Below are 26,082 nucleotides of genomic sequence, written 5' to 3'. Positions count from 1 at the left end.
TAACTGCTGTGGATAGGGCGGGACCTAACTGCTCTGCAAGGAAACAATCATACTTCCGCCTTACTTCACAGATCTCGAGCAGCTTTGTTTATTTCCCTGTAGAGCAGCCGGCGACCATGTCGAGATTTGTATCCACAGAGCCTGTCTGTATATTCTGATTATTAATCAGTCTTGCTGTACCGGCTTCTATGGCAAATATTATTTGACTTTTGCGGTTTTGATAATTTATGACGATCCCTAAGCTTAACCTCCCAACTGAAGCTCAGACCACACTGAGCATGTGCATGGTCTTGCAGAGATGTATTACAAGGTGGTGACCCCCTGTAGCCAACTTTAAAACATAAATCATTTGTTTTATTAGGCTTCTGGTGCAGTAAGTTCATGTTTATGTTTAATGTTTGTATACAAAATACAGCATTTCTAGCATTATTCTATTTTAGACTTTAGTTACCTCATTAAAGGGCAATTTCACCTTCATTAGCAAAACACATAAAACATGGCCCTAAAGCTCACAGAAATGTGTTTAAGCTTTCCATAACCTGCCAAATTTTGTAAAATTGGCATTGTATTTAGGAGTGTGGCCATGAAATGGGGTAGTCGCTATGCGTGGCACAAATTTTTGTCCCTCATTGCATTTTTCAAATATTGGGAGGTTTGTCCAAGTTCCCACTTACTTTATCATAAAAAGCAATTCAATTTGTCTGACATGATCTGTCCATCATAAAGTCATGCTAGAATACTAAAAATAATGTCAGTTACCAGAACAAAATCTTGAAAATGATCCCATAAACATTTAAAGGAGAAGGAAAGCTACGGAGGCATTTTATTGCCAATAGATTAGCTGAAATAGTGCAAGCTAGAATGCTATATTTATTCTGTAGAATGTTTTACCATACCTGAGGAAAAAGCTCTAGAAACGCTCTGCTTGTTTAGGATAGCAGCTGCAGTATTAACATGGTGTGACATCACTTCCTGCCTGAGTCTCTCCCTGCTCTGGGCTCAGATTACTGTAGAGAAGGCAGGGGGTGGGGAAGAGGAGCAAACTGAGCATGCTCTTGCCCAGGGCAATGAGGTTTAACCTGAAGGCAGGAAGTCTGATACAGAAGCCCATGTCTACACAATAGAAGGAAAGAAATGCAGTGTTTCTTTTGACAGGGGACTCAGAGAAGCACTACTTTGGGGGTTTACTGGTATATTTAGATGGACCTTTCTGATAAGGCTTACTTACACTTTCCCACTACAGATGTCAAATTTACCAGCTTATAATTACTAGGTTGAGATTGCAATCGTTCAGGAAGAAAATAAAAGGAGGTAGAGCGACGTTGCCAATTTTTTTATGAATTTGTCCCAAAAAGAGTACACAAATAAGCTTAGTGGTGTGAAATCATGGCTATTATTCCCACAGCTGACTAGCGAAGAGTTATCACTACTTTGCCAAACACAATGACATAAGTAAAGAGCATAAACAAGAAATATGAGGAACAACCCCAAAAAACCTAAATGGATAGACAGAAACATAGGGCTCTGTACTAAATATAAGACAAGAATGACTGCAAAACAATTAATGGGAAATAGCCTATTTATAACAACATTTCAGTGAAGATGAGAACTCATTACTCATTTTACTCAGCATTAAAGTCATACAAACCACCACAGTTTTTGTATTTTCATAATCTAGAGAACCTAATGTCCCCTTTGAGTAAATGTATTTCTCAGAGGCACAAATAATTCCATACCTCCCAACTGTCCCGTTTTTCACGGGATAAACCCAATTTTGACAGCTCAACCCGCAGTCCCGGATTGTTACTAAAATGTCCCGACTTTCTCTTTGATCTCCTGCACTGAACAGCCAGAAAAAGATACAGGAGCTCATTTATCAACACTAGACAAATTTGTCCATGGGCTGTTAAATATAGCAACCAATCAGTGATTAGCTTTACAAAGCCAGCTGCAAAAAGAACAATGAATGCAACAATCTGGTTGCTATAGGTAACAGCCCATGGGCAAATTTGCGCCCCACAAAGTTTTTGGCTTTTGGCAGAGAGCCCAAAATACGTGGCAAGTGCACTTAATTACATTTGTAACAATTTAAGATAAGCAAAGATACAGTTGTAACTATTTAAGATAAGCAGGTCTGTTGGGGAAACTGTGATGTGCAGCTTAAAGGGGAATTACACCTTCATTAGCAAAACTGTAATAATACATAAAACCTGACCCTAAAACCCCCAGAAATGTGTGCAAAATTTTGTAAAATGGACATGGTAATCAGAGGATGTGGCCATAAAATGGGCATGGTCAAAAAACTTTTGCCACTGCAAAACTTTTTGTCCCTCTTTCTATTTTCAAAATATTGGGAGGTATGTAATTCCTCTTCCTACCACTTTAATTTTTTTTTTTTTTTTTGTTAACACACCAGTTCCTGTGTATCCTTAAATGGAAGCTGGCTCACATGGCATAATTTTCCCTTTGTCTGAGAAAGAGGCTGTTTGTTACATAAACTGTATGATTACTTTGTTGCAGTAGAAAGATTTTGCAACGCACATCTACATACAGATTTTGTTTTTCTATATAATTTGCTCATGGCAGTGAACTAAGTTTGTGACTTTAAAAGGGGCAAATTTAAAGAGACGGTGCACATGATATTTATACAAGCAATTGTTGCATAAGTGCATTTACTTGTTGGCAGGGTCCATAGCCCAGGGCCCTGTTAACTTAAAGGAGAAGGAAAGGTTAAAACTAAGTAAGCCTTATCAGAAAGGTCCATCTATATATACCAGTAAACCCCTAAAGTCCTCTGTCAAAAGAAACACTGCATTTCTTTCCTTCTATTGTGTACACATGGGCTTCTGCATCAGACTTCCTGCCTTCAGCTTAAACCTCATTGCCCTGGGCAAGAGCATGCTCAGTTTGCTCCTCCCCCCCTTCTCTGCTGTAATCTGAGCCCAGAGCAGGGAGAGACTCAGGCTGGAAGTGATGTCACACCATGTTAATACTGCAGCTCCTATCCTAAATAAACAGAGTTTCTAGAGCTTTTTACTCAGGTATGGTAAAACATTCTACAGAATAAATATAGCATTCTAGCTTGCACTATTGCAGCTAATCTATTGGCAATAAAATGCCTCTGTAGCTTTCCTTCTCCTTTAATAGAATGGAGCCACATGATTGACGGGGCCCCCCTGAAAACAGGAAATAGTTTAGTAAAGCAAAAATACACATTTAGTAGATAAGCTAGACTTGTAATAGTAAAACCAAAAAAAGTTAAAGCACTGGCACTGCTGTGTAGCAATGGTGGAAATTGAAAAAAGGCTATATTGCACAGGTTAAATAGGGAATATCAGATAACGCCATTATGTTCTACTGAGCTTATCTTCTATCTGCTGTGTAACCTGAGCTTTTTCTCATTTGAATGGCTGCCACTATTGCTACACAGCAACATATTTATTTAAACAATAGTAGTGTTTTTGAAGCAAACACACCAGTTTTACCAGTGCAATATATTTTTATTACATTAAAAAATTAATTACTGTTCCTTTAATTTGTGCAATCTATTGCTACAAAGAATGTTTACAGATACTGCATGAATACGGGAAAATAGCTCAATTCACATGAATCTATTGGCAACCCTTATAGTGAATTACGCCACTGTTCTACTTATTATTGCATACATACTTCCTTAATGCAAGGAAAGATACTAAATAACTGCTTGGAAGCCAAACACATTTACTTCTGCATTTCACATTTATTTCTTATATTGTAAAATGTCAATGAATTATTCTATATAATCTGCAATAAGGGGGTTATTTATCAAAGGTTGAGATGTTTTCATGAAAAATTCAAGTTTTCAAAGGTATTTTTGAGTCAAAAATCGATTTTTCAGGTTAGAAAAAAAACTAGAATTTTTCAAGATTTATTATATCCCAAAGCTGGAAATAGTTAGAAAGTGAAAATACTCTAGCTAGAACCTGTCAAGGTCATGTAAAAGTCAATGGCAGAGGTCCCTTGAATCATTTGAAGATGTTTCTAGCCTTCATGATTTCAAGTTTTTTCTGTGGGTTATGCTTGAAAACTCGATCAATCAGAGCGATTTTATTTGTTTTCACTGAAAACTTGATCAATGAGTATTCGAGTTTTTTACCCTGACTCGAGTTTTACACACAAAGCTCCAAAATCTGACCTTCGACCTTTGATCAGCCACTGCAAATAAACTAGGTTTTACACTGTATTTGAAAGTCAGAAAATTAAACTGTCCCAAAGGTATCAGAATACATGAGACACCTCCAACCTTAAGGTGGCCATACACAGGCAGATTTTTTACTTTCAAACGACCGATTCTAGAACGTTATGATAATATCAATAACCTATCGGATGGTTAATGGTGTAGGAACGATGATCGGACATTACGGTTCGCAAAATTGATTGGATGAGTTTAAATATTTTAGTCGTTCAGGGATAACATCCCTTTTTGCGCATGTCAGGATATACGGAACAATGAACATATACAGAAAGACCCGAACGTTCTTTGCTGAAAGCTTCACTTGTAACTATATGAACTATGTAAGGAAATAAATTGGTGCTGACTGCAGGAATATCACCCTATCACCTCATATGTGAAAGAAGTTTAATATGCCATAGCAAGACATAAATCCATATGTCTGCATGGAGCAGGGAAGGAGAAACAGACTATATACTACAGATAGTGACACAATGCTAGCACCACTCCTCCTTTGTTGAACAACGTTCGTCCATACACAAAGCAAACAATACGGTTATATCTGTTCATATAATCGTTCTCCGTGGATGGCATATCATATGGTAAAATAATCAGACGATCATTTAACAATAAAATCGTTCGTCGCAGAACAATAAAACAATGCCCGTGTTATGGCCACCTTTACACTTTGATAAATATATCCCAAAGATCCTATCGTACGAAGAAAGGAAGATTCTTACGATTTTTGGCCCGAGTATGGAGTGTCCTGATATTTTTTGTGCCATGGCGATCAGTCGGACAGGTTAAAAGATTTATATTGGCTACCAGGAGACTGTCACTGCTATTTGTTGGACATAACTTTCGTACGATTGCGGTCAGGGGCAGAACATTGTCTTACTACTACTTTATTTAATGTGGATGGTTAGTGGCAGGTCGGAGGATTGGCACAGATGATAGTTTATCTGACTTTTAGGCTTTATCTGCAGTCTATGGCCCGCTTTAGTATTGCCAGAGGTACTTCCTTATTAGCATAACATAGTGATGTCAGCATGAAACAAGCAGAGCTATGCAGAGCTATGCAATAGCAGCCCAAGTCCCTCCCCCCCGGCTCTCAGCCCCAGCCTAGTTTACACCTGCCTCCATGTCTCTCTCTAATTTAGTCCCGCCCGGTGTCTCCTTTAAGACACATTTTGGGATTGTCTCAGCCCCAGAGCTGTTCATGCAAGAGTAAATCTGTTTGAGCTGTTGAGGCAACAGTAAAGCAGCACTGAAGGTGTCATGAGACCTTATCATGATGATGTCATAGGAAAGTGGAAAGGATATATATGAGTAGGAGTATATATGAGTAGGGCAGCACGGCGGCTCAGTGGGTAGCACTGTGTCTTGCAGCTGGGAGTCCTGGGTTCAATACCAACCTGGGCCCTTTCTGTAAGGAGTTTGTATGTTCTCCCCGCGTTTGTGTGGGTTTCCTCCGAGTACTTCGGTTTCCTCCCACATTCCAAAAATATATGGGAGGTGGGCAGAGGTGCTAGGTAGGGGGTCTTCCCGGTACTCACAGATGATGTGATAGGTGCTGGGGTACTCCTGAGTGTGGCTGAGGGCAGCCAGGCTTAGGTGTGTGGAGAGACCACTGGGAAGGATAGGGACATAGGAAAAAGGGAATAGGGTCTCCCCTCCACCCACCCAGCCTTAGGCAAGTATATGCCATGGATCCATTAGAATAGCTAGAGGGAATATAGTTCCTGGGTAGGGGGGTCCCCTTTTCCATGCTTGAGCTGCATTTAATTGTAAAATAACCTGCATTGAGGCCACTGGGAACAAGATAAAATGCAAATTGCCCTGCATGGACAGTGTTCTCCCTCAGGAATTTTGTTTCTACCGGGTGGGATGAAAAAGTAACCGGGTGGGCTGAAAAATATAAAACACACAGTAGCACAGAAACCAGTACAACTAGAATCAAAATTAAATAATCAGCCCTGTAGCATTCTGCTTGATTATTTGTGACAACCCCTAAGCTTATCTTCTCAACAGCTGCTCACAGCCCACTGAGCATGTGAGTGTCACAAACACTTTCCAAGATGGTGAGCCCCTGTGACAAGTTTGAAGTCCTGGATCATTGCTGTTATTGAGAAGCTAAAACTTTAGGCTGGTGCTATAAATTCATAAAATAAGGCATTTATAGCCATATTCATTTTTAGGGTTTAGTTCTTCTTTAAAATACTGCATGATATGTGCAATAGTGGTAAGCACAACCTTTCCTTTTGCATAGATACATAAATAAAAGAAGAAAAAAATCTAAATTATCAGAAATTGTTTCCAAACATTTGGTCTAAGTGCTTTCCAGAAGGTAATTATGCCACAAAACCCTTATTCCTTTTCCAGAAAACATTGGACAGGGAGGGGGAAAACATACACAGACACACAATTATGCTGCCAAGTACTTAAAAAATCTAGTACAATTCACGCAAGTAGAACTGTAAACAACAGAGTTTACGTCACCAAGCAGGTCACAGAGTAGGGTTGCTAATGAGCACAAAAATAGAACAGCAAAGGGTCAATCGTGCTTACAAGCTACCTGTTCTGTTGAGTAAATCATTGGAAAATATGCATGTCTTCTCAAAATAAGTAGACGCAAAAAGATCATTCTGTTATATGAAAAGAACTTTTACTCAGCAGCTTTCCTGAAAATGCCAGGTCACCAGTGCCAGTGTTGCAGCTGGTAAAAACAAAAATAAAACAAAAACATTGTGTATGCCAGGTGTTGCAGCAGAAATATTCAACACACCCTCCAGGTGCATCTTGTAGTGAAAGATATAGTCAGTATTAGTGCTCAGAGAGACAAGTGTTATGCCAAGTTATTTGGGTTACAGTAATAGAACACCTTAAAGGAGAACTAAAGCAGAAGTAGGTAGAAATGTTGTACATTATGTTTTGGACTTCTGTACCAGCCCAAGACAACCACAGCCCTTTAGCAGTAAAGATCTGTGTCTCCAAAGATGCCCCAGTAGCTCCCCATCTTCTTTTCTGCTGATTCACTGCACATGCTCTGTGATGCTGTCTGATACTGAGCTTAGGGACCCACTCACAATATACAGTAGAATAGAAATGTCACAATATAAGGCTGATTGGTAATATACAGATAATTAGTACATGGCAGCACAGAAACCAGTGCAACTAGCATCACAATTTAAAAATCAGCCCTGTAGCATCAGTTTATATTACAGACCAACCTCATTTTCTGCTGGATAATTTGTGACCACCCCTAAGCTTAGCTCCTCAACAGCTGCTCAGAGCCCACTGAGCATGTGAGTGTCACAGACATTTTTCAAGATGGTGACACCCTGTGACAAGTCTAAAGTCCTGGACCATTGCTGGTTTTGAGAAGCTGACACTTTTGGCCGGTGCAAGAAGTATATAAAATATGGCATTTTTAGCCACATTAATTTTTAGGGTTTAGTTCTCCTTTAAGTAGAGAGAGCCCATTTTTGGAGTAAAAGTGGTGGTCAACTGGAATAAAATACTTTTTCCATATTCACAAACAGAACTTTGCCTTAATTCCGACTCCCACCCCTTTTTATATTTTAGTGAAAGAAAGACAGTTTACAGACACTTTTATGAATTTGTCTTTCAAACGACATAAGTCTAAAGTCCTGTGACAAGTCTAAAGTCCTGGACCATTGCTGGTTTTGAGAAGCTGAAACTTTTGGCCGGTGCAAGAAGTATATAAAATATGGCATTTTTAGCCACATTAATTTTTAGGGTTTAGTTCTCCTTTAAGTAGAGAGAGCCCATTTTTGGAGTAAAAGTGGTGGTCAACTGGAATAAAATACCTTTTCCATATTCACAAACAGAACTTTGCCTTAATTCCGACTCCCACCCCTTTTTATATTTTAGTGAAAGAAAGACAGTTTACAGACACTTTTATGAATTTGTCTTTCAAACGACATAAAAATGGTGCAAAAAAAAAAAAACATTTTAAATGACATTTTCTCTCTACATTTTAAAAATGGAGTAAAGCTCAGTATAACTCTTCCCCATGTGTCAGATCAATTCTAAAATAACTTGCTCTGCTTTGGTTCACTCAATCTTCATTTTGCACCTCTTGTAGGTTGGAGAAGTATTAGCATATTAAGGCTAAGGCCACACTAGGCGATAGCGCCGCGATTTGACTCGCGGCGACTTTTAAGCCGCAATCGCTGGGGAAACTTTTGCGCTGGCGTCTATGGGGAATCGCCTAGCGAGGCAATTTCGAGCGACAGTAGAGAAAAGATCGCCGCGTGTGTTTTTACGCTGACGATTTTTCGCGATTCCCCATAGACGCCAGCGCAAAAGTTTCCCCAGCGATTGCGGCTTAAAAGTCGCGGCGAAAAGTCGCCGCGAGTCAAATCGCAGCGCTATCGCCTAGTGTGGCCTTAGCCTAATAGGGATCAGCATTTTATAGTCAGGGCACACGTTTCTGTCTCACCCTATAGGTGTAAAAGCCTCATTAACAAAACAAGTAAAACACTAAACAAAAACAGTGTATTTTATACAACTTGATATGTAAAAAGTTTTTAACTCACACTTGAATGTATTATCTAAAGGAAAAGTAAAGCCTCCCAGCCATTTTTTTTTAGTTTTAGCAGCAATTAGACACTTGACCTAAGATAATAAACATATTTCTGATACAAATCTCTATATTATGCAAAATAACATTTCTTGCATTTAGACCCTTATATCTTGTTACAGAATTGAAATTACACAAATATGTACGCAGATTTAGAAAGCCCAGGTTATCCTGAAAAAAATGATGTATAATAGTAGGTAAAATAAACCTCCTCCCCCCAAAAATCTAATTTGACGGCTGACTGACGGGTATAATAAGAACTAAAGACAAATTCAGAAAAAATGTCTTTAAAATGTCATGCAAAAGACAAAATCTGAAAACGGTCTGTTTAAAAGCCAAATTCACAAAAGTGGAGAAAGTTTGTGAATTTGGTGGGAAAATCTGACATTTTTATCTCCACTTTTATTTTGTCTCAATATCAACACTTTTGTGAATTCCTCCCCTTGAATCGCCCATGTGCCACAACCTTTATTGCACTGCTAGCTGGAAAAACCTGTGTTAAGAACAAACATTGGCTAGACTACAAGCAGTCGTAGCAAGATGGTACAGTAAAAACCCTGGTCAGCTCATTCAGCAGTCACTTAATCAAAATAATCTGCCTGGACAGCCGCTCATACATTTCGGAGATGGTCGTGGATACCTCCCGACATTTTGGAAATTAAAAAAGGGACAAAAAAGTTGCCAGTCGTAGCGGAATTTTTTTGATCATGCCCATTTTTGGCCACACCCCCTAATTACCATGTTCATTTTACAAAATTTGGCAGGTTATGATAGTTTTAACATATTTCTGTGTTTTTTTTTCAAGTTATTACAGTTTTGCTAATGAAGGTGAATTGCCCTTTAAGCTGTGAGTGTAACTTTTCCCGAGGGACCTGTTATCTTATATTGTTACAATTACTTATTTGCTAATCTCAAAATTGTTACAAAAGTATTTTATCTGCTGCTGTGGCTGTTCTGGGCTCTCTGCCAAAAGCCAGTTAAGTTAGAAACTTTGTTTCTTTTTCTGGCTGTTCAGTGAAGAGAAAAACTGGACTTTGCAGTACAAACGAGTGACTGCGGCTTGAGCCGTCAAAAGAGGGACTGTCCCTCTAAAAACAGGACAGTTGGGAGGTATGGTAGTGTATGTGTCCCCTAATGGCTATATGAACATGTCTGCATATTTATGTTCTCGTGGATCTGAGGACATGCACAAATGTTGGGCCGGTTGGTTAAAAATGATCCATCTTCATTCTTCCTGCCTGTATGTACCCGGATTTTCAATAGGAGAGATTATACATATTACCTGAGGCTCATTTAAAATATATACAAGAAAATGGGAGCTTAGAAAACAACACTAGTTGAACCAGTTGGAAATAAATAAAGTTTCTTCATAAAAGGGGGTAGGGATCCTGAATAAATGTATTATTTGTACTAATATTAGTCCCGTGAAGTACAAAACTCAACAGGTCTTGTGCAAACAAAATAATATAATTTATTTTAAACTTAATTTGTATTTAATTATTTTAATTTAAAATAAAAAACATTATATTTATTGCACAAGACCTAGGGGCACATTTACTAAGCTTGAGTGAAGGATTCGAAGTAAAAAAACTTCCAATTTCAAAGTATTTTTTTGGGTACTTCGACCATTGAATAGGCTACTACGACCTTTGACTACTATTCAGACTAAAAATCGTTCGACTATTCGACCATTCGATAGTCGAAGTACTGTCTCTTTAAAAAAAACTTCGACCCCCTACTTCGCCACCTAAAACCTACCGAGCATCAATGTTAGCCTATGGGGACCTTCCCCGTTACTTTTCTAAGTTTTTTTGATCGAAGGAGAATCCTTTGATCGATGGATTAAAATCGTTCGATTGCGGTAAATCCTTCGACTTCGATATTCGAAGTCGAAGGATTTTACTTCGATTTTACTTCGATATTCGACCCTTAGTAAATGTGCCCCATATTGAGTGCTCTAATTCATGGGACTATTGAGGTGGCCATAGACTCACAGATAATATGGTACGATATTTGGTATGTGTATGGTGGGAAATGAGCCGACCGATATCGGAACTTGGATATCGGTCGGCTTGTCGATCGGGCTGGACAGAAATTTTTGATTGGGTGCCTTTGAAGGCACCCAAACATCACCCATGGTTAGTGCTGAATCGTCAGATACAGATAGAACTCAGTTGTTTCTACCTGTATATCTGACGATTCAGTTCTACACGTGTGTATTGAAATCTTTCTTGGAAAGTTCTTTTCCAAGATCGTAATTTCGATTTGTGTACTTCGTACGTACGTAATTTTTTGTGTACTTCGACTAGGGAATAGTCCAAATTCGATTTGAATTTGAAAAAAATTCAAAGATTCGAATATCAAAATTTATCATGTACGGTCTCTTTAAAAATTTGACTTCGACCACTGGCCATCTAAAACCTGTCAATTGCTGTTTTAGCCTACGGGGGACCTCCTAGAACCTATTTGGAATCAACTGGTGAATTTTGAAAAATCAATGTTTTTTTTGGGGGAAAAAAACGTAGTTACTTTTTAAACAATGTTGCAAAAGTCTTAGTGCCCCAACAAAGACAGGTCTGTTATTAAGCTGCTTTGTCTTACATTGTATCAACAGTGAGACACCAGGGCAGAGAATAGAAAGGGACAGACAAACACTGTTTTCAATAGCAATACATATATAAATAACTTAAAAAACATTAAGAAAAATGTAATGAATTTATATTGCAAAGTGGCTTAGAATTGTGTTTTCTTTTATTAGGCAAAAAATATTTGTTGGGTTGACATTCCCTTTAATATCTTGTTCCAAGTCTGCTAAAGAAGTGTAGAAAAGCAAGGTGGTTTTATGGACTAATAAATACATTCCATATGTGAAAACAATAAAAGTTCTGTAACAACAATGCAAAATTATCTGTATTCCGGATAACGCCATGTTACAGCAAATCTAGAAAATAGCAGTTGGTTTTTTAGCTTTTGTAATGAAAATATTGAGGTTTCATGCAGAGTAAACAAATCCAAGTATTTCTAAGACCCCTTACTGTGTTGCAATATACATTTATGATGCAATGTAAACATAATGGGAATGCTCATGCAAAGAACAAAATAGAACTTTTTTTGCATAATGAAAGAAAACGTAATTGTAAACAACTTTTAAAACTCTCTAAACTTGAACAAACGCATCAAAAATGCAGATTCACCTGAAACATACACCTGTGAAAACCAAGTGTGCCTCAAAAAGTAATACAGTATTATATTTAAGTAATTTCCAATACAGAGCACACAATAGAATAAATAAAGAACATAAAAAAACCTGCACAGGCAAAAATATAGCAACTGCTACAGTACAACCCCTATTGTACATGTTCCTGAGGACTGCATGTAAAAAGGCATAAATTCAAGGAAACTGCAAAATCCTAGAAAAAAAAAAAAACACAGCTTGCCTATGGGAAAAAGGAAAAATTGCATTGATTCCAGGAAAACTGGGGGTGTAAAATAGGGGTTCTACTGTATTACAAAGCCACATATTTAAGGGTCACTGGGAAAGCCCATCAACTGCAATCAAAGTATGACACCTATACTATGATAATAATGTAATTTGCAATGTCACAGAATGACTTGTGATTCATTTTGCTCACCAGAACTACTAGAAATTAAAAGAACATTGCCCTAAACATATGCTTATATAGAATAAAATGTAACATTTTAAATTCGTATTATGAATTTAGCAGAGCAGCAGAGGGATGGGAGAGTGATAGAGCGTAAGCAGAAGACCCAATGACAGGTATCTGTTTCACTTGAAACAAACTTTAGTTATAAATTAGAATTCTATGACTGCAATTAAAGTTTTTTTGTTTGTTTTTTTTGTCATTTCTGTTCAGCAGCTCTTCATCTATCTTGCTAGAACCAATGAACCAAGAATTGGCTTTAATGACAGAATGGAAGACAAAGGGGCAAATTCACTAAACTTTGTACTTGCGCCAGCGTCTGATTCGCCGCACTTCGCCAGGCGTATTTTCGCCAGCGCTACGCAAATTCACTAAAATCCGAAGTTGTGCTCAGGGGAAGTGTAAGGTTGCAAAGTTGCGCTAGCGTTAATTCGCCAAGCAAAGCGAAGTTACGCTAGCGATGCTTAATTTGCATATGGCGCCAAATTTAAGTTACAATGGAGGTATATGTAGCAGCACTACACAAGCCTGGGAAACCTTCAAACAGCAATTACAATTTTTATTTTGCCCTACACATGTGCCCACTGTATAGTTAAGGTGCCATGAGTTAGGAAATGTAGGGCGGAAGGAGGGTAGCCCCCAAAAAAAAATTCGATCTTTTTCAGCCTATCACCCATAAAAAAAGAAAAAACGCCAGCGTTTTTTGGGACTTAGAAAAGTTTTTAACTTTTTTTGAAGCAATCCCTATCTACTCTATTGCACCTCGCCTGGTCTGAGGTGGCGAAGGAAGTCTGGCGTAAAAGGTAGCGTTCAGAATAATTTGTGCATCAGTGAATTTGCGTAGTTACATCCGTTGCGCAAATTCGCCAGGCGTAACGGTGCAAAGTAATACTAGCGAATTTACGCCAGCGTCCGTTAGTGAATCGGCGAATTAACGAAAATGTGCTACACTAGCGAATTAACGCTAGCGTTAGGCTCTTCGTCGTTTAGTGAATTTGCCCCAAAGAGAGGACAGGCTGAACAGAAAAAGAAGTATTACAATTTACAGTAATGGGCATATTTATCAAAATGTGAGCTTGTATTCATTCCTATGGGATTTTTAGAATTGTATTTATCAATGGGTGAAAGATAGAACTCTCCATTTGATAAATACGGTTTTAAATAAACCTCACAGGAATGAATATAATGTGGGCGAGTTTTTATTTATTAAAGGGGAAGGAAACCTAGTTGGTGCAAAAACCCTCCCCCCCTCCCGTGTGTTGCCCACCCTCCCTCCTCCCCCCTGGCCTACCCGTCCCGCTGGGCAAATGCCCCTAACTTGTTACTCACTTCTCTGCGCAGGTCCTGTCCAGGGAGTTCACAGACGACATCTTCTTCCACGCGATCTTCTTCCTGCTTTGAAAGGCATTTTGGCGCATGCGCAGTAGGAGCATTTAGACGGTACGGATCTACTGCGAATGCGCCAAAAGTAACAAAGTACTTTTGGCGCATGCGCAGTAGATCGTACCGGCGAAATGTTCCTACTGCGCATGCGCCGGTCAAAGCAGGAAGAAGATCGCGTGGAAGAAGATGTCGTCTGTGAACTCCCTGGACTGGAACAGCGCAGAAGGGTAAGTAACAAGTTAGGGGCATTTGCCCAGCGGGACGGGTAGGCCAGGAGGGAGGGTGGGCAACACACGGGAGGGGGGGGAGGGTTTTTGCGCCAACTTGGTTTCCTTCCCCTTTAAGCTCTAAACTCAAAATTCATTAAATCCGCCCCCAAGAGTCTAGCAAAAAATCTTTTACAGACATTTGGTTATTGGTTTCGGACATCTGATTCTAGCAAACAGACACATGTTTAGATTCTAGGACTAAGATGGGCAGAATAGGACAGATAAGGCATAAAGGTGAATCAATCACAGCTCCAAGCAGTAGTTTTAAACTGCAAAATATTTATTAGCAGTGTTTGCGCACTACATGTTTCGGGCAGTGCCCTTTTTCAAGTGTGAAAAAGGGCACTGCCCGAAACATGTAGTGCGCAAACACTGCTAATAAATATTTTGCAGTTTAAAACTACTGCTTGGAGCTGTGATTGATTCACCTTTATGCCTTATCGATTACCAAGGGTGTAACACAGACACCTGAATCCACAGCCACAAAGAATACAGCAACTGTGACCTGAATCAGAAGCATCTTGCTTTCTACAGAATAGGACAGACACAGGAAAACACATATAATATAAAATAAATGACAAAGTTTCTGCATGTGTCCTATTATAGCAACAAACTGGAATTGTGTTGTCAGATGAGTTTACAAACTATTCTGACACTAGTTCATTATTTTTATTTTTTTGAGAACACTAAGGGGCAGATTTATCAAAATGTGAGATTAGAGTTTACCACAGAAAAAAATCACCCACTTTCAATATATTCCAGTGGGATTTTTAGAAGCTTGTTTATCAAATGGTGAACTCTAATTTTTACCCACTGATATATACACTTCTAAAAAACCAATAGGAATGAATAGAAAGTGTGAGTTTTTCTGTGGTGAACCCTTGTCTCACTTAAAACTAAAGGCTTAATCACTGAGAGGTGCCAATGCTTTTGGTACCTCCCAATGATTATAAATTCCTAACCTCAACCCCTGGGCCAGCACACTTCTTCACTGAAAAACATGCTATTCTAGTGAGGTGCCGTTCTAATGAGCATCACAATGTCATCTTGTCAGCTCTCCCAGGTATTCATTTCAGTTGGTTTGTGTTGTGCGCTTGTGCAGAAGAAAAATCTATGGTAAATTTTAGGTCATAGGTGCCCTTTTACTATAAAGAGCATTCCATAAGCGTCATGAAAAAGGTATATATTATTTCCAAGCTTTTTAGAACATGTAAAGCAATGTGATTGTTGGCTTAACAGGGTTGATCACCTTCCAAACACGAGAAACAACTTTTTTTCTTAAAGGACCATAAGAGTAAATTTTTTTAAAAAAATTTGTTTGTCTAGAACGAAAAAAAACAAAAAAAAACCACCAAGCCATATGTAACGTTAAAATTGCAAAGTCTTTATTAAAAAATAACTTACTGAAACTCTGCTTGCGCTCCTCTTCAGAAAAGCCGACAGAGCGATGATCCATTGTGCGGCACTCAGTTTTTCCTCCCTGGCTATCTCCTATAGAAGGCAGGGGGGAGAAATCGAGGGTCGCACGATGGATCGTCACCCTGTCGCCGTTTCTGAAGAGGAGCGCAAGCGGAGTTTCGGTAAGCTATTTTTTGATGAAGACTTTGCGATTTTGAAGTTACATGTCTTGGTGTTTTTTTATTTGTTCTAAGCAAACTAAAAAAATTTTAGAAAAAATTTGACGTTACTGGTTTTTCAAAGTCTTTATTTAAGGCATACTATCTAAAAAACAGAGTTGAAGCAGGAAAAAGGCCAATGACAGTGGGCAGCCATTTTAAGTAAAAGGGCCTAAATAGTCCAAATATAAAGTATTCTATGAATATTTTATGAAACTTTCCAATTTGCAGGTATGGGGTCTGTTATTGAATTACGGAAAGGCTGTCTCCCATAAACTCTATTTTATCCAAATAACCCAAATTAAAAAAAATATATATATATATATATATATATATATATATATATATATATATATATATATATATATATATATATATATATACACACACACTTTTTTCGCTGTAATTATAAAACAGTAGCTTGTACTAGATCCAAACTAAGATATTAATAATCTTTACTGGAAGCAAAACCAGTCTATTGGGCTTATTAATTGTTTAAAAGATTTTCTAGTAGACAAAGTATGGAGAGATGAGTAAATGAATGATCCCTTATCTGGAATACCCCAGGTCCACCGCAAATTGGATAACTGATCCCATACCGGTTTTTGTAAATGCAATTGCCACTGAAAGCAATATTCTTCTGTCCCTTTGTGCACTGCTTGTTCTGTATCTTGATACTATACAGCAGAAACATGCTTCTTTACAGGTCTGTTAATCAGCTGCTACATTGTTTCAATAGACAGAATCATCAGGGCTTACAATAACACAAGGATATGTTTGCTTACAGTAGCAAATACATTTACAAAAAAAAAAATGGTATAATTAACCTATAATACACAAAAGCCATGAATATCTTGTAAATGATATCCTTATAAATGGTGACTAGTGATGTCATCAGTTATAAACGGTGAGTAGCGATGTCATTTTCTGTCACGTGACTCACTAAAACTTGTGTATTATAATAAAGTATCCCTTGTTGGAAAATATGAGGATATTAGAAGTCACCTCGGCTTTCCATAACCTTCGGATTGGTGCTTTTCTATGGCCATAGAACTCCGCTGTGACCTAGAATATCCTTATAATACACAAAGGCCATGAATATCCTGTAAATTATATACTTATAAACTGTGAGTTCTGATGTCATCAGTTATAAACGGTGAGTTCTGATGTCATTTCTGTCACATGACTCACTGAAACTTGTGTATTATAATAAATAAAGTACACCCAGTTGCAAAATATGAGGATATTAGAAGATACCTCGGAATTCCATGACCTGTATAAAAACACTCTGCCTTGTGTTTTTATATGGTCATGAAACTCCTCGGTAACTTATAATATCCTTATATTTTACAACAGGGGGTACTTTATTCACTATATATTGAGAAGTTGATTATAAATACAATTTCTTTTGATAATGCCTGTCTTCAGAAAACAGCCTGTGAACCCTCTTGCTGAAGTATATTGTGAAGTCACTGGCTCAATATCCCTAGTGTAACCCCCTTCTCACCTTTTTCAGGGCGCCAACCAGCAGACCCTTCCATTTAGGGGAATTCTCCTCGCTGTAGAAGTCGTACTGAAACTGGGGGGCCTGCATGACGGCTTCCCGCGGCATTTGTAGGTCTGGGGGTCGGACTATCCTGATCCTCTGAATGCCAGGTGGAGGGAAATAGGCGACTGCAAGGCGAGACTTGGTCCTGAAGTGGGGGTTCCAATTATGCCAGATGAACTGCACACCCTTCTTAGACAGCAGATGGCCGGCTTTAAGGCAACAAATGATCCATAAGGTTGGGGCAGTTGAGGGAGTTGCCCCTTAAACGGGGCAGCATAGGGCGCACATTTCCCCTTTGGGAGAAAGAGAAGGAGGGGGGCGGCTCATGGACACCGCTTGCAGTTGACAGCTGCCTGTACATATATGACAGCTGTGTGTATACATAGGAGATGGGAGGGACTAGGCCGGAGGCACGCACTTGCTTACTCCTTGCCCCCCTATTAATTCCGGGGTGAGAATGGAGGCCGCCGCTGCTTCTGCGATACAGGGGATGTTCTGCCCTGCCGGGCCCACACTAGAGCTGCCAGCGCACCGGCCCGTGTCTCTGAGAACAACAAAGGCAGACTTGGAAGCAGCAGAGGCGCAACGTTCTCCTTGTTCATCCACAAAACGGGGCTCTGGACGGGCGTCACTGGACAAGAAAAAAAAAAGACACCCCGGCTCCCCTCCTCCCTCTTGTCTGCTTCTTCGTCGCCCCTCCTTGTTTACGGTAGACTTCGCTTTCCCTCAAGCTGCTCGGCCCATCCGGTGGCAAGGATGGCGCAAGAGGACTCTGGATGCGTCACTTTGTTATTATTTTTGTTGTTAGTTTATTCCCCCCGCACTCTCACCAGACAGCAGCCGTTGGAACAGACTTGCACTGCGACTGCGCGCAATCTAGGGGGCGACAGAAGGGCTGCCTGCCGCCGTCATGTGACCAGCGACCTAACTCCGCCTACGCCTGATTTAGCTGCAAACGCTCGGTTTTTTTTTCACCAGCTTTATTATCACAAACACTGCATAACCTCTGCTACTGAACTCATGCCTTTGTTTACTTACAAAATGCCTTGTTAGTCAGCGTAGTCACCTTCCATTGATTCTCTGATAAACCTGCAGTAAATGATGAAGCCTTATAACTTTTTCTCTTTATTCCAGTCCAGTTTACTAACCACAAACCTCTAATTTACAGTAACAGTTGTTGACTTTTGCTCTTTGTAAAGCAGCATGTTAGTTACATTTGGATTCATAAATCTTCCTTTCCCGTTCAGTTTTAAAGTTCCCTTTTAGAATTAAGACCCACATGTCCTGAAGACTGTGATTTTGACTGCAGAAGTGTTGACCCACCGGTGTATCACATGATTTAGGGGCAGATTTATCAAGGGTCGAAGTGAATTCGAGGGAATTTTCGAAGCAAAAAAATTAGAAATTAGAAGTCATTTTTTGGATACTTCGAACATTGAATAGGATACTAAGACTCGAATTTACTTTGAATTCGTTTTGAAGTAAAATATTTTGAATATTCGAATATTCGATAATCAAAGTACTGTCTCTTTAAAAAAACTTCGACTTCAATACTTCACCAAATTAAATCTGCCGAAGTGCCGTGTTAGCCTATGGGGACCTTCTAGACCATTTTTCTAAGTCTTTAAATATCGAAGTAAAATCTTTCGATTGTACGCTAAAATCGTACGATTTTACTTTGATCGTTCGATGGAAAAATTCGGTGAAAAATACTTCAACTTCGATATTCGAAGTCAAAGTATTTTAATTCGAGGGTCGAATTTCGAAGTATTTATCACTTCGAAATTCGACCCTTGATAAATCTGCCCCATGGTGTTGATTTTGTATAGAAGAGCTGCGGTGAACTGTCATTGTTTTGTCTGCCTTTATTCCGTGACCTATTATTTATTTGAAAAGGGTGCAATATGGGGCATATTTATTACACTGTGCAGGGCTGTATTTAAGTCCGATGTCACACACCGTACGTTGTGCGCGCTGATGTCACACACCGATCCGCATACCTCCCAACTGTCCCTTTTTCGGAGGGACCCCTCTTTTGACAGCTCAACCTGCAGTCCCTAATTTGTACTGGAAAGTCCCTATTTTCTCTGCACTGAACAGGCAGAAAAAGAAACAAAGTTACTAACTTAATTGGCTTTTGACAGAGAGCACGGAACAGCTAACAGGTGCAAATAAGATACTTTGTAACAATTTTGAGACACAAAAAAACTGTTTAGATAAGGAAAAATATTTTCAAACTTTCATAACCTGCCAAATTTTGTAAAATGAACATGGTTATTAGGAGGTGTGGCCACAGAAAGGGCGTGGTCAAAAAAATTGCGGTGCTACGTGTGAAAAAAAATGTTGTCCCTCTTTTTACTTCCAAAATGTTGGGAGGTATGCCGATGTGCTGATGTCACACGCCAGCACGCTGACGTCATGGGTCGTGTGCACTGATGTCACGCGTCATGTGTGTTGACATCACCCGACACATTCAGTGGAAGTGTCGTCAGCGTGCCGCGTGCGTGACATCACTCCCGCATTCTTCCTCGGCCCCCCTACCCATCAACTCCGTCACTGGATTTCCTATGGAAATCCGTGGCGGAGGGTGGGGAGGGCTTTAAAAAAAACACAGGCACCCCAAGGGCCACCCCCAAAACTATGCCACGCAAGGCACAGGCCCTCGGGGGCCTCTTATGTAAATACGGCCCTAACGCTTTGTTAAACGCAATCTGCTTGAACAAAAGCTGTGTAAAATATCACTTTGTGTGTGTAATTTTACACTATGCGAACGCCAGATTTGCTGCTATTATTTTACATTGCTTCCGGCAGAAGAAAAAACACAAACATTTTTACGCTGTTTTTATACATTGCATATATACATAATATCCATATTATCCCAACGTTTTTTACAAAGCATAATAAAAATGCCCCTTAGTGTTATAATTGCACATTTCTTTGCAGGAAATAGATGTTGGCACTCCTATTTTATCCCCAACAAAAGGTGCAGGCTAATTTAAAAGAAAAACTACTGTTGCCCTCAACCGGAGTGCAGGTGCTATTAGCCCACACCTTAGGTTGGGGATACTATTTTTGCCCAACAGGTGCCCTTTAAGATCTGATTGGGAGCAAGATACTAGATATTAGACCTGCATCACTGTAGTGGCTGGTGATTTCAGCTATTTGTCTTTCTGCGAAGTCCAATAAGCAACTGCACGGCCTCTTGTTTTAAAATTTCAGAAAGACAGTTTTGAGCTTAAATATATATTTAATTAAAAAAAAATAGATGGACTCCCATCTTGTTCCCCAAGTCAGTGCCCACTGATGTTCAGGACCTCAGTAGACTGCTCCAGTAACTTTTTCTTTGATCTTACTCTGATATGAACATGGACACTTATGTAAATTTACCTATATGGTTTTTTTTTCTTTTGCCTAAAAGTCCTTTTTGAGCACTATTCAAACTGTATATTTAATTTTTGTTAAATAGATTAGTTGCTTTCTGATAGTATACCAGACGTAAAGAGTTTTGTCAGTTGCTTTCTATTTTTCATTTTTGACAAGTTTTCTATTATTAAAGTTAAATTTTTCACCTTTTCATGTCTCCCTGAAGCAGCTCTGGGAGGGGGCAGACTCTGCAAACTGTTATAAATTGATACATTAATTGATACATTTTGTATCTTTGGCGCTGCTGAGCAAAATCTCTGAGTTTCATTAAAGGCAACTGATTGATTGACACAATAGTTGCTAACATTTCACAGATGCTGCTGAGAAATGTGTCAACTAATGCAATAAATTGTAACAGATCAGGGGCTTCATCTGGATTACTAAACTGCCAGACAAACAGAAGAACATTAAGGTTTAAACTTTAATCTAACAAAATTATGATCCAAAACAAAATAGAAAGTTATGGCAACGCCTGAAACTGCAAATAGTGTTTGAAAAGTGACTAAACATTTTAAAGGAGAACTAAAGCTAGAAATGTTGTACATTATATTTTGGGCTTCTGTACCAGCCAAAGGGAACCACAGCCCTTTAGCAGTAAAGATCTGTGTCTCCAAAGATGCCCCAGTAGCTCCCCATCTGATTTTCTGCTGATTCACAGCACATCCTTTGTGCTGCAGTCACTTACTGAGCTTAGGGACTGACTCAAAATATACAGTAGGCATTGAATATACGTAAATGTCACAATATAAGGCTGATTAATAATACAGATATTTACTCATGGTTGCTTAGAAATCAGTGCAACTAGCATCATAATTTAATAATCTGCCTTGTAGCATCATCTTATATTACAGGCCAACCTAATTTTCTGCTTGATAATTTGCAACGAACATGCAGCCCAGCCGGTGTCTGTGAAGCACTGGGGAGTGCAGATCCTGAGCGCTCCAGTTCAGGCGCACACGCGCATTCGTAGGGAAGGGTGTATGTGGGCGGGCGCCAGGACCGCGAGGCCTTGGGGTGCCCGCGCACAAAATCTGGCGCTGCCCTAAGCTTAGCTCCTCAACAGCTGCTCAGAGCCAACAGAGTGTCGCAGACACTTTTCAAGATGGTGACCCCCTTTGACAAGTTTGATGTTCTGGAACATGACTGCTTTTGAGAAGCTGAAACTTTACACTGGTTCAATAAATTCGGTATATAAAATATGGCATTTTTAGCCATATTAATTTTTAGGGTTTAGTTCTCCTTTAAATTATATTTGTGATTCTCCCCTCCCCCCTGGCCTATGACTAAGTGTCCTAGTGACACGAAAAACGTCAGGCATGAGATGTTTATATAAATAAAATTTTCATATTTTTATTTCTCATCAGTCTGATGTGGCAGGGGCCTAGTCGGGGGTACATCCTACACCCGGCCTGCTCAACAGTAGTTACCCCACTGCAACCATGCTATTATTCTGCCATGTATTTCGGATTGTTATACATGGAAATGGTCCCACAGTGAACGTTTCTATGATGAAATTTGTGTAAAAATGTCACTAGTTCCCCCAAATCACCCTTTCACTTTGCTATTGATAACTTATTTTTGCCAATAAAGCAATTCCTGCATGGTAAGACCACTGATTTGATGCATTTTTGTTCATTATGGGGTCTCTACATGCAACATATTTTGGTAATCCTATGTTCCGAAGACCCCCTTCTATTATAGTTGATTTTCACAATTTTCATAACATTTGCAAAATGTTGAAGTTTGGAGTATACAAGTGTAAGGAGATTCTCCTATCATTTCTAAGCAAAACAGAAGGAATGCTGGAAAATAAACCCAGTATCACCTCTGCAATCTGAAGCATGATTATTTCTGCTGAGGTATTTAGAATATTTGGTATTACACTTACGTGGGTTTATGGTTTATACAAGACAGGAATCCTCATAAAACTATATGTATTTGGCATTAGAACTGTCAGGAGACATGGACATTTCTAAATCAGTTGTTCTGCACATACAGAATATCATACCTTATAATATTTAAAATATCAAATGAGGACCAAATTAGCCCACTGCCCTGTTCTACACCAACAATGTTACTCCCCTGAACTACTCAAACTCTGCCCTCTTACCCACCATATGTAATATGTGTAGTAGTGATATGCAAGGAAAGGAGGGTGTGCGGTCAGCCCGCACATCACTAATGTGTAGGGGATGTGAAGGAGCCGACCATCCTTAATTTAAGAAAGTGCACCTTATGTCCTGTGGAAGGGAGATGTTCCTGTTCCCTATTCTAAAAAAGGACACATGGTTCTGCCTTTTCAGGCTCCACTTTATGCAGGGGGTGGATGCCACTGAAGATGAGCCAGTAGGTCTCAGTAGGAGCCTGAAATGGAGGAAGGCTTCAGGACTAGGAATGCGTCCTTTAATGCAGGGGACCACAACTTTTTTTTACCCATAAGCCACATTAAAATGTAAAATGAGTTGGGGAGCAACACAAGCATGAAACATGTTCCTGGGGGTAACAAATATGGCTGTTATTGGATATTTGTTAGCCCTTATGTCAGGGGTGCCCAGACTTGCCTCTCTCCATCACTCACAGTCACAAGCAGCAGGATGCGGGTGTCCCGCTGTCCCACCAGCCCAGTCCGACCCTGTACGACAGCACATGATGCACAGTGAAAGGAATCCTCCCTGTGTCAGTGAATGTGAGAGAGTGTGCCCCTTCCCAGCCCCACAGCCTGGCCTCAACCGTAGCACCCCAATGCCCACGACTCTGCCATGGTGCCAATAACCTCCTCTCCTTACAATTAATACTGGGTTACAATCGCTGTGCTACAGAATTGCGCTTGGAGCTGAAAGCGTTGTGCCAAGGTAAGGCAGCAGCAGCCGTAGAACCCATTTATTATGGACATTAATTTGAATATTATTGTCCCTATTAAAGATCGCTCAGTTTATAATGCCATTGCGCTCCCTAGGTGCGAATCTCAGTAGATTTACATAACGGAGCAACAGACTAATGAACACATCTCCAAGCGCCAAACTGTAATCTCTCCTGGCACTTCTGAGATTCAGTCTATTGCACCCCCTCCTAATCCGATGCTGCCAGATCGCATCGCTGCTTAACCCCTGTACCCTAGAAAGGCACTCGGGAGTGGCTCCTTATAGCACTTGACTGGCCGTCTATAACCCCCCCCCACAAGATTTTTGATGTCACGGCCAGAAAGCGTTGTTTTAACTCCTGGCAGGTCACGGTCTACCAGGAACAAACCCGGGATCTACTGGTAGACCGTGATCAATGTCCTGGGAAGCCCTGCCCTATGTGGACTGTCAGCCAACAGGAGCCTCTGTTTGGCATTACACCTGCTTTTTATGGAACCAAAGTTTTCCTCCAAGCCAGGAATTCAAAAGCACCTGCTTTGAGGGCACTGGGAGCAACATCCAAGGTGTTGGTAGGCAACATGTTGCTCCAGAGCCACTGGTTGGGGGACCAATTCTCTAATGGATAGTAAAAAAATGTCCTTCAATGCATTTTGGCAAACCAAAATGTTTCAGATTCACCCATCACTGTTCAGGACTGAAGAAGACTGTGCCCTAAAGTAACCAATGACATAGTGAAGTGTGGGTTTAGGGACCCCATTAATAAGTTAAAGATAATGGCAGGAGAGTACCTGTAACATACCACTCTAGGGGGCGTATTTATTAACACTGGAGACAAACATCACAAGTGATGTTGCTCAGGCAACAAATCATATGTTTGTCTCCAATGTTAATAAATACGCCCTATCAGCAGAAAACTGCACCAGCCCGGGGTTTTAGTTGGTTGCTTTGGGAAACATCACGAGTGATGTTTGTCTCCAATGTTAATAAATAAAAAACTGCACCGGCCTGGGGTTATACCAGTGAGCACCACAAAGCGATCTTCTTCCGTCTTCCTCCTTCTTCGCGCGGCTGTGCATGCGTAGTAGAACTAAAAGCCGAACTTTAACTAAAAAGTCAGCTATTTTGTTCACCTGCACATGCGTTTGCCCCCGGAAATTTGAAGACGGAAGAAGACAGAAGTGGATGGCTCCATGGTGCTCACTGGTATAACCTCGGGCTGGTGCAGTTTTCTGCTGATAGGAGCACCGGCCAGAGGTTTCAGATAAGTAACTATAAGTGCTTGATAAAGGGCTGGAATAGCCCAAAACATCACTTTGCTAATGGCATAAATAAACAATTGAATCACATATTCATGCTGCTGGATTTATTGTTTTACTATAAGTGTTTACTGTTCCTGTTTAATAACCACTGGCACCCATAATTATTTGTGGAGATGTATGTCTTGAGACTGAGAGCTTAATTAGCCAGGACACCCTTTCTCCAGTTGAGGTGTGACATGTAGCAGTGCTCTGTCCTAGTGAGCCTCTACATAAAGCTATACTGAGTATCTATAGCACTACATAGCGTTCTGTGCTGTCCACAAAATGTTTTTAAAGAGGAGGTTCACCTTTGAGTTAACTTTTAATATGTTATAGAGTGGCTAGTTATATACAACTTTTCAATTGGCCTTCATTTTTTCACTTTAATAGTTTTTGAACTATTTGCCTTCTTCTTCTAACTCTTCCCAGCTTTCAAACAAACTCTCTGTAAGGGTAGGACTACACTGACGTTTTCGGCGCTATCCGAAGTGCTGCAACAAAAACACCGGCGACAAATCACGCGTGACAGAAATAAGGTAAGAGATAGAAATGTCGGATGAAGTTGCAGCGTTGATCCGACGCGTCACGACTGTCGGATACAGATGCAGCGTCTGCATCCGACAGTCGTGTCGTGTCGGATCAATGCTGGCTGCGACTTCATCCGACAATGCATTCACTTACCTTATTTCCGCCACGTGCGATTTGTCACCGGCGATTTTTTCGCAGTGCATCGGGTCGCGCCAAAATCATCCCCCTTATTGTTATTGCTACATTTTACTACTGATCTTTCTATTCAGACCCTCTCCTGTTCAAATTCTAGCCTCTTATTCAAATCAATGCATGGTTGCTAGGATATTTTAGGCCCTAGCAACCCGATTGCTGGAGAGCTGCTGAATAAAAAGCTAAATGATAAAAGCTAAATAAAAAAATAAACAAATAATAAAAAATGAAAACCAATTGCAAATTGGCTCAGGATATCACTTTTTACATCATACTAAGTTAATTTTAAGGTGAGCCAACCCCTTTGAGCATTTATAGTTATATACCTTGTTACAGAAGTCAAGCTGATTTAGAAGTCCAGTTTTAATACATATCACTGCTTAGGTATACTACTAGTCACATGACGTGCTACAGGTGCGTAAGGACATACCGTCCCTCATCTGTTGCCGAACTGTTACGTCACATAAGTCTGACCCCCCCAGCGC

At 39.9% G+C, this 26,082-nt stretch overlaps 1 protein-coding gene across 1 annotated transcript in view; it reads right to left on the bottom strand.

Moving 5' to 3' along the window:
• sos1.L (SOS Ras/Rac guanine nucleotide exchange factor 1 L homeolog) overlaps positions 1-18,339 on the bottom strand; it is a 68,306-nt gene extending 49,967 nt beyond the window's left edge. Inside the window, exon 1 of the mRNA XM_018262958.2 lies at positions 17,254-18,339. Coding sequence (XP_018118447.1) covers positions 17,254-17,358 — 105 coding nt within the window. The 5' untranslated portion in view covers positions 17,359-18,339. The remainder of the gene's footprint in view (positions 1-17,253) is intronic.
• Between the last annotated feature and the right edge of the window lie 7,743 nt (positions 18,340-26,082).

This window comes from Xenopus laevis, chromosome 5L (genome assembly GCF_017654675.1).
Source record: "Xenopus laevis strain J_2021 chromosome 5L, Xenopus_laevis_v10.1, whole genome shotgun sequence".
NCBI classification, from domain to species: Eukaryota; Metazoa; Chordata; class Amphibia; order Anura; family Pipidae; genus Xenopus; species Xenopus laevis.
This window is presented reverse-complemented; position numbering and strand designations above follow the sequence as displayed.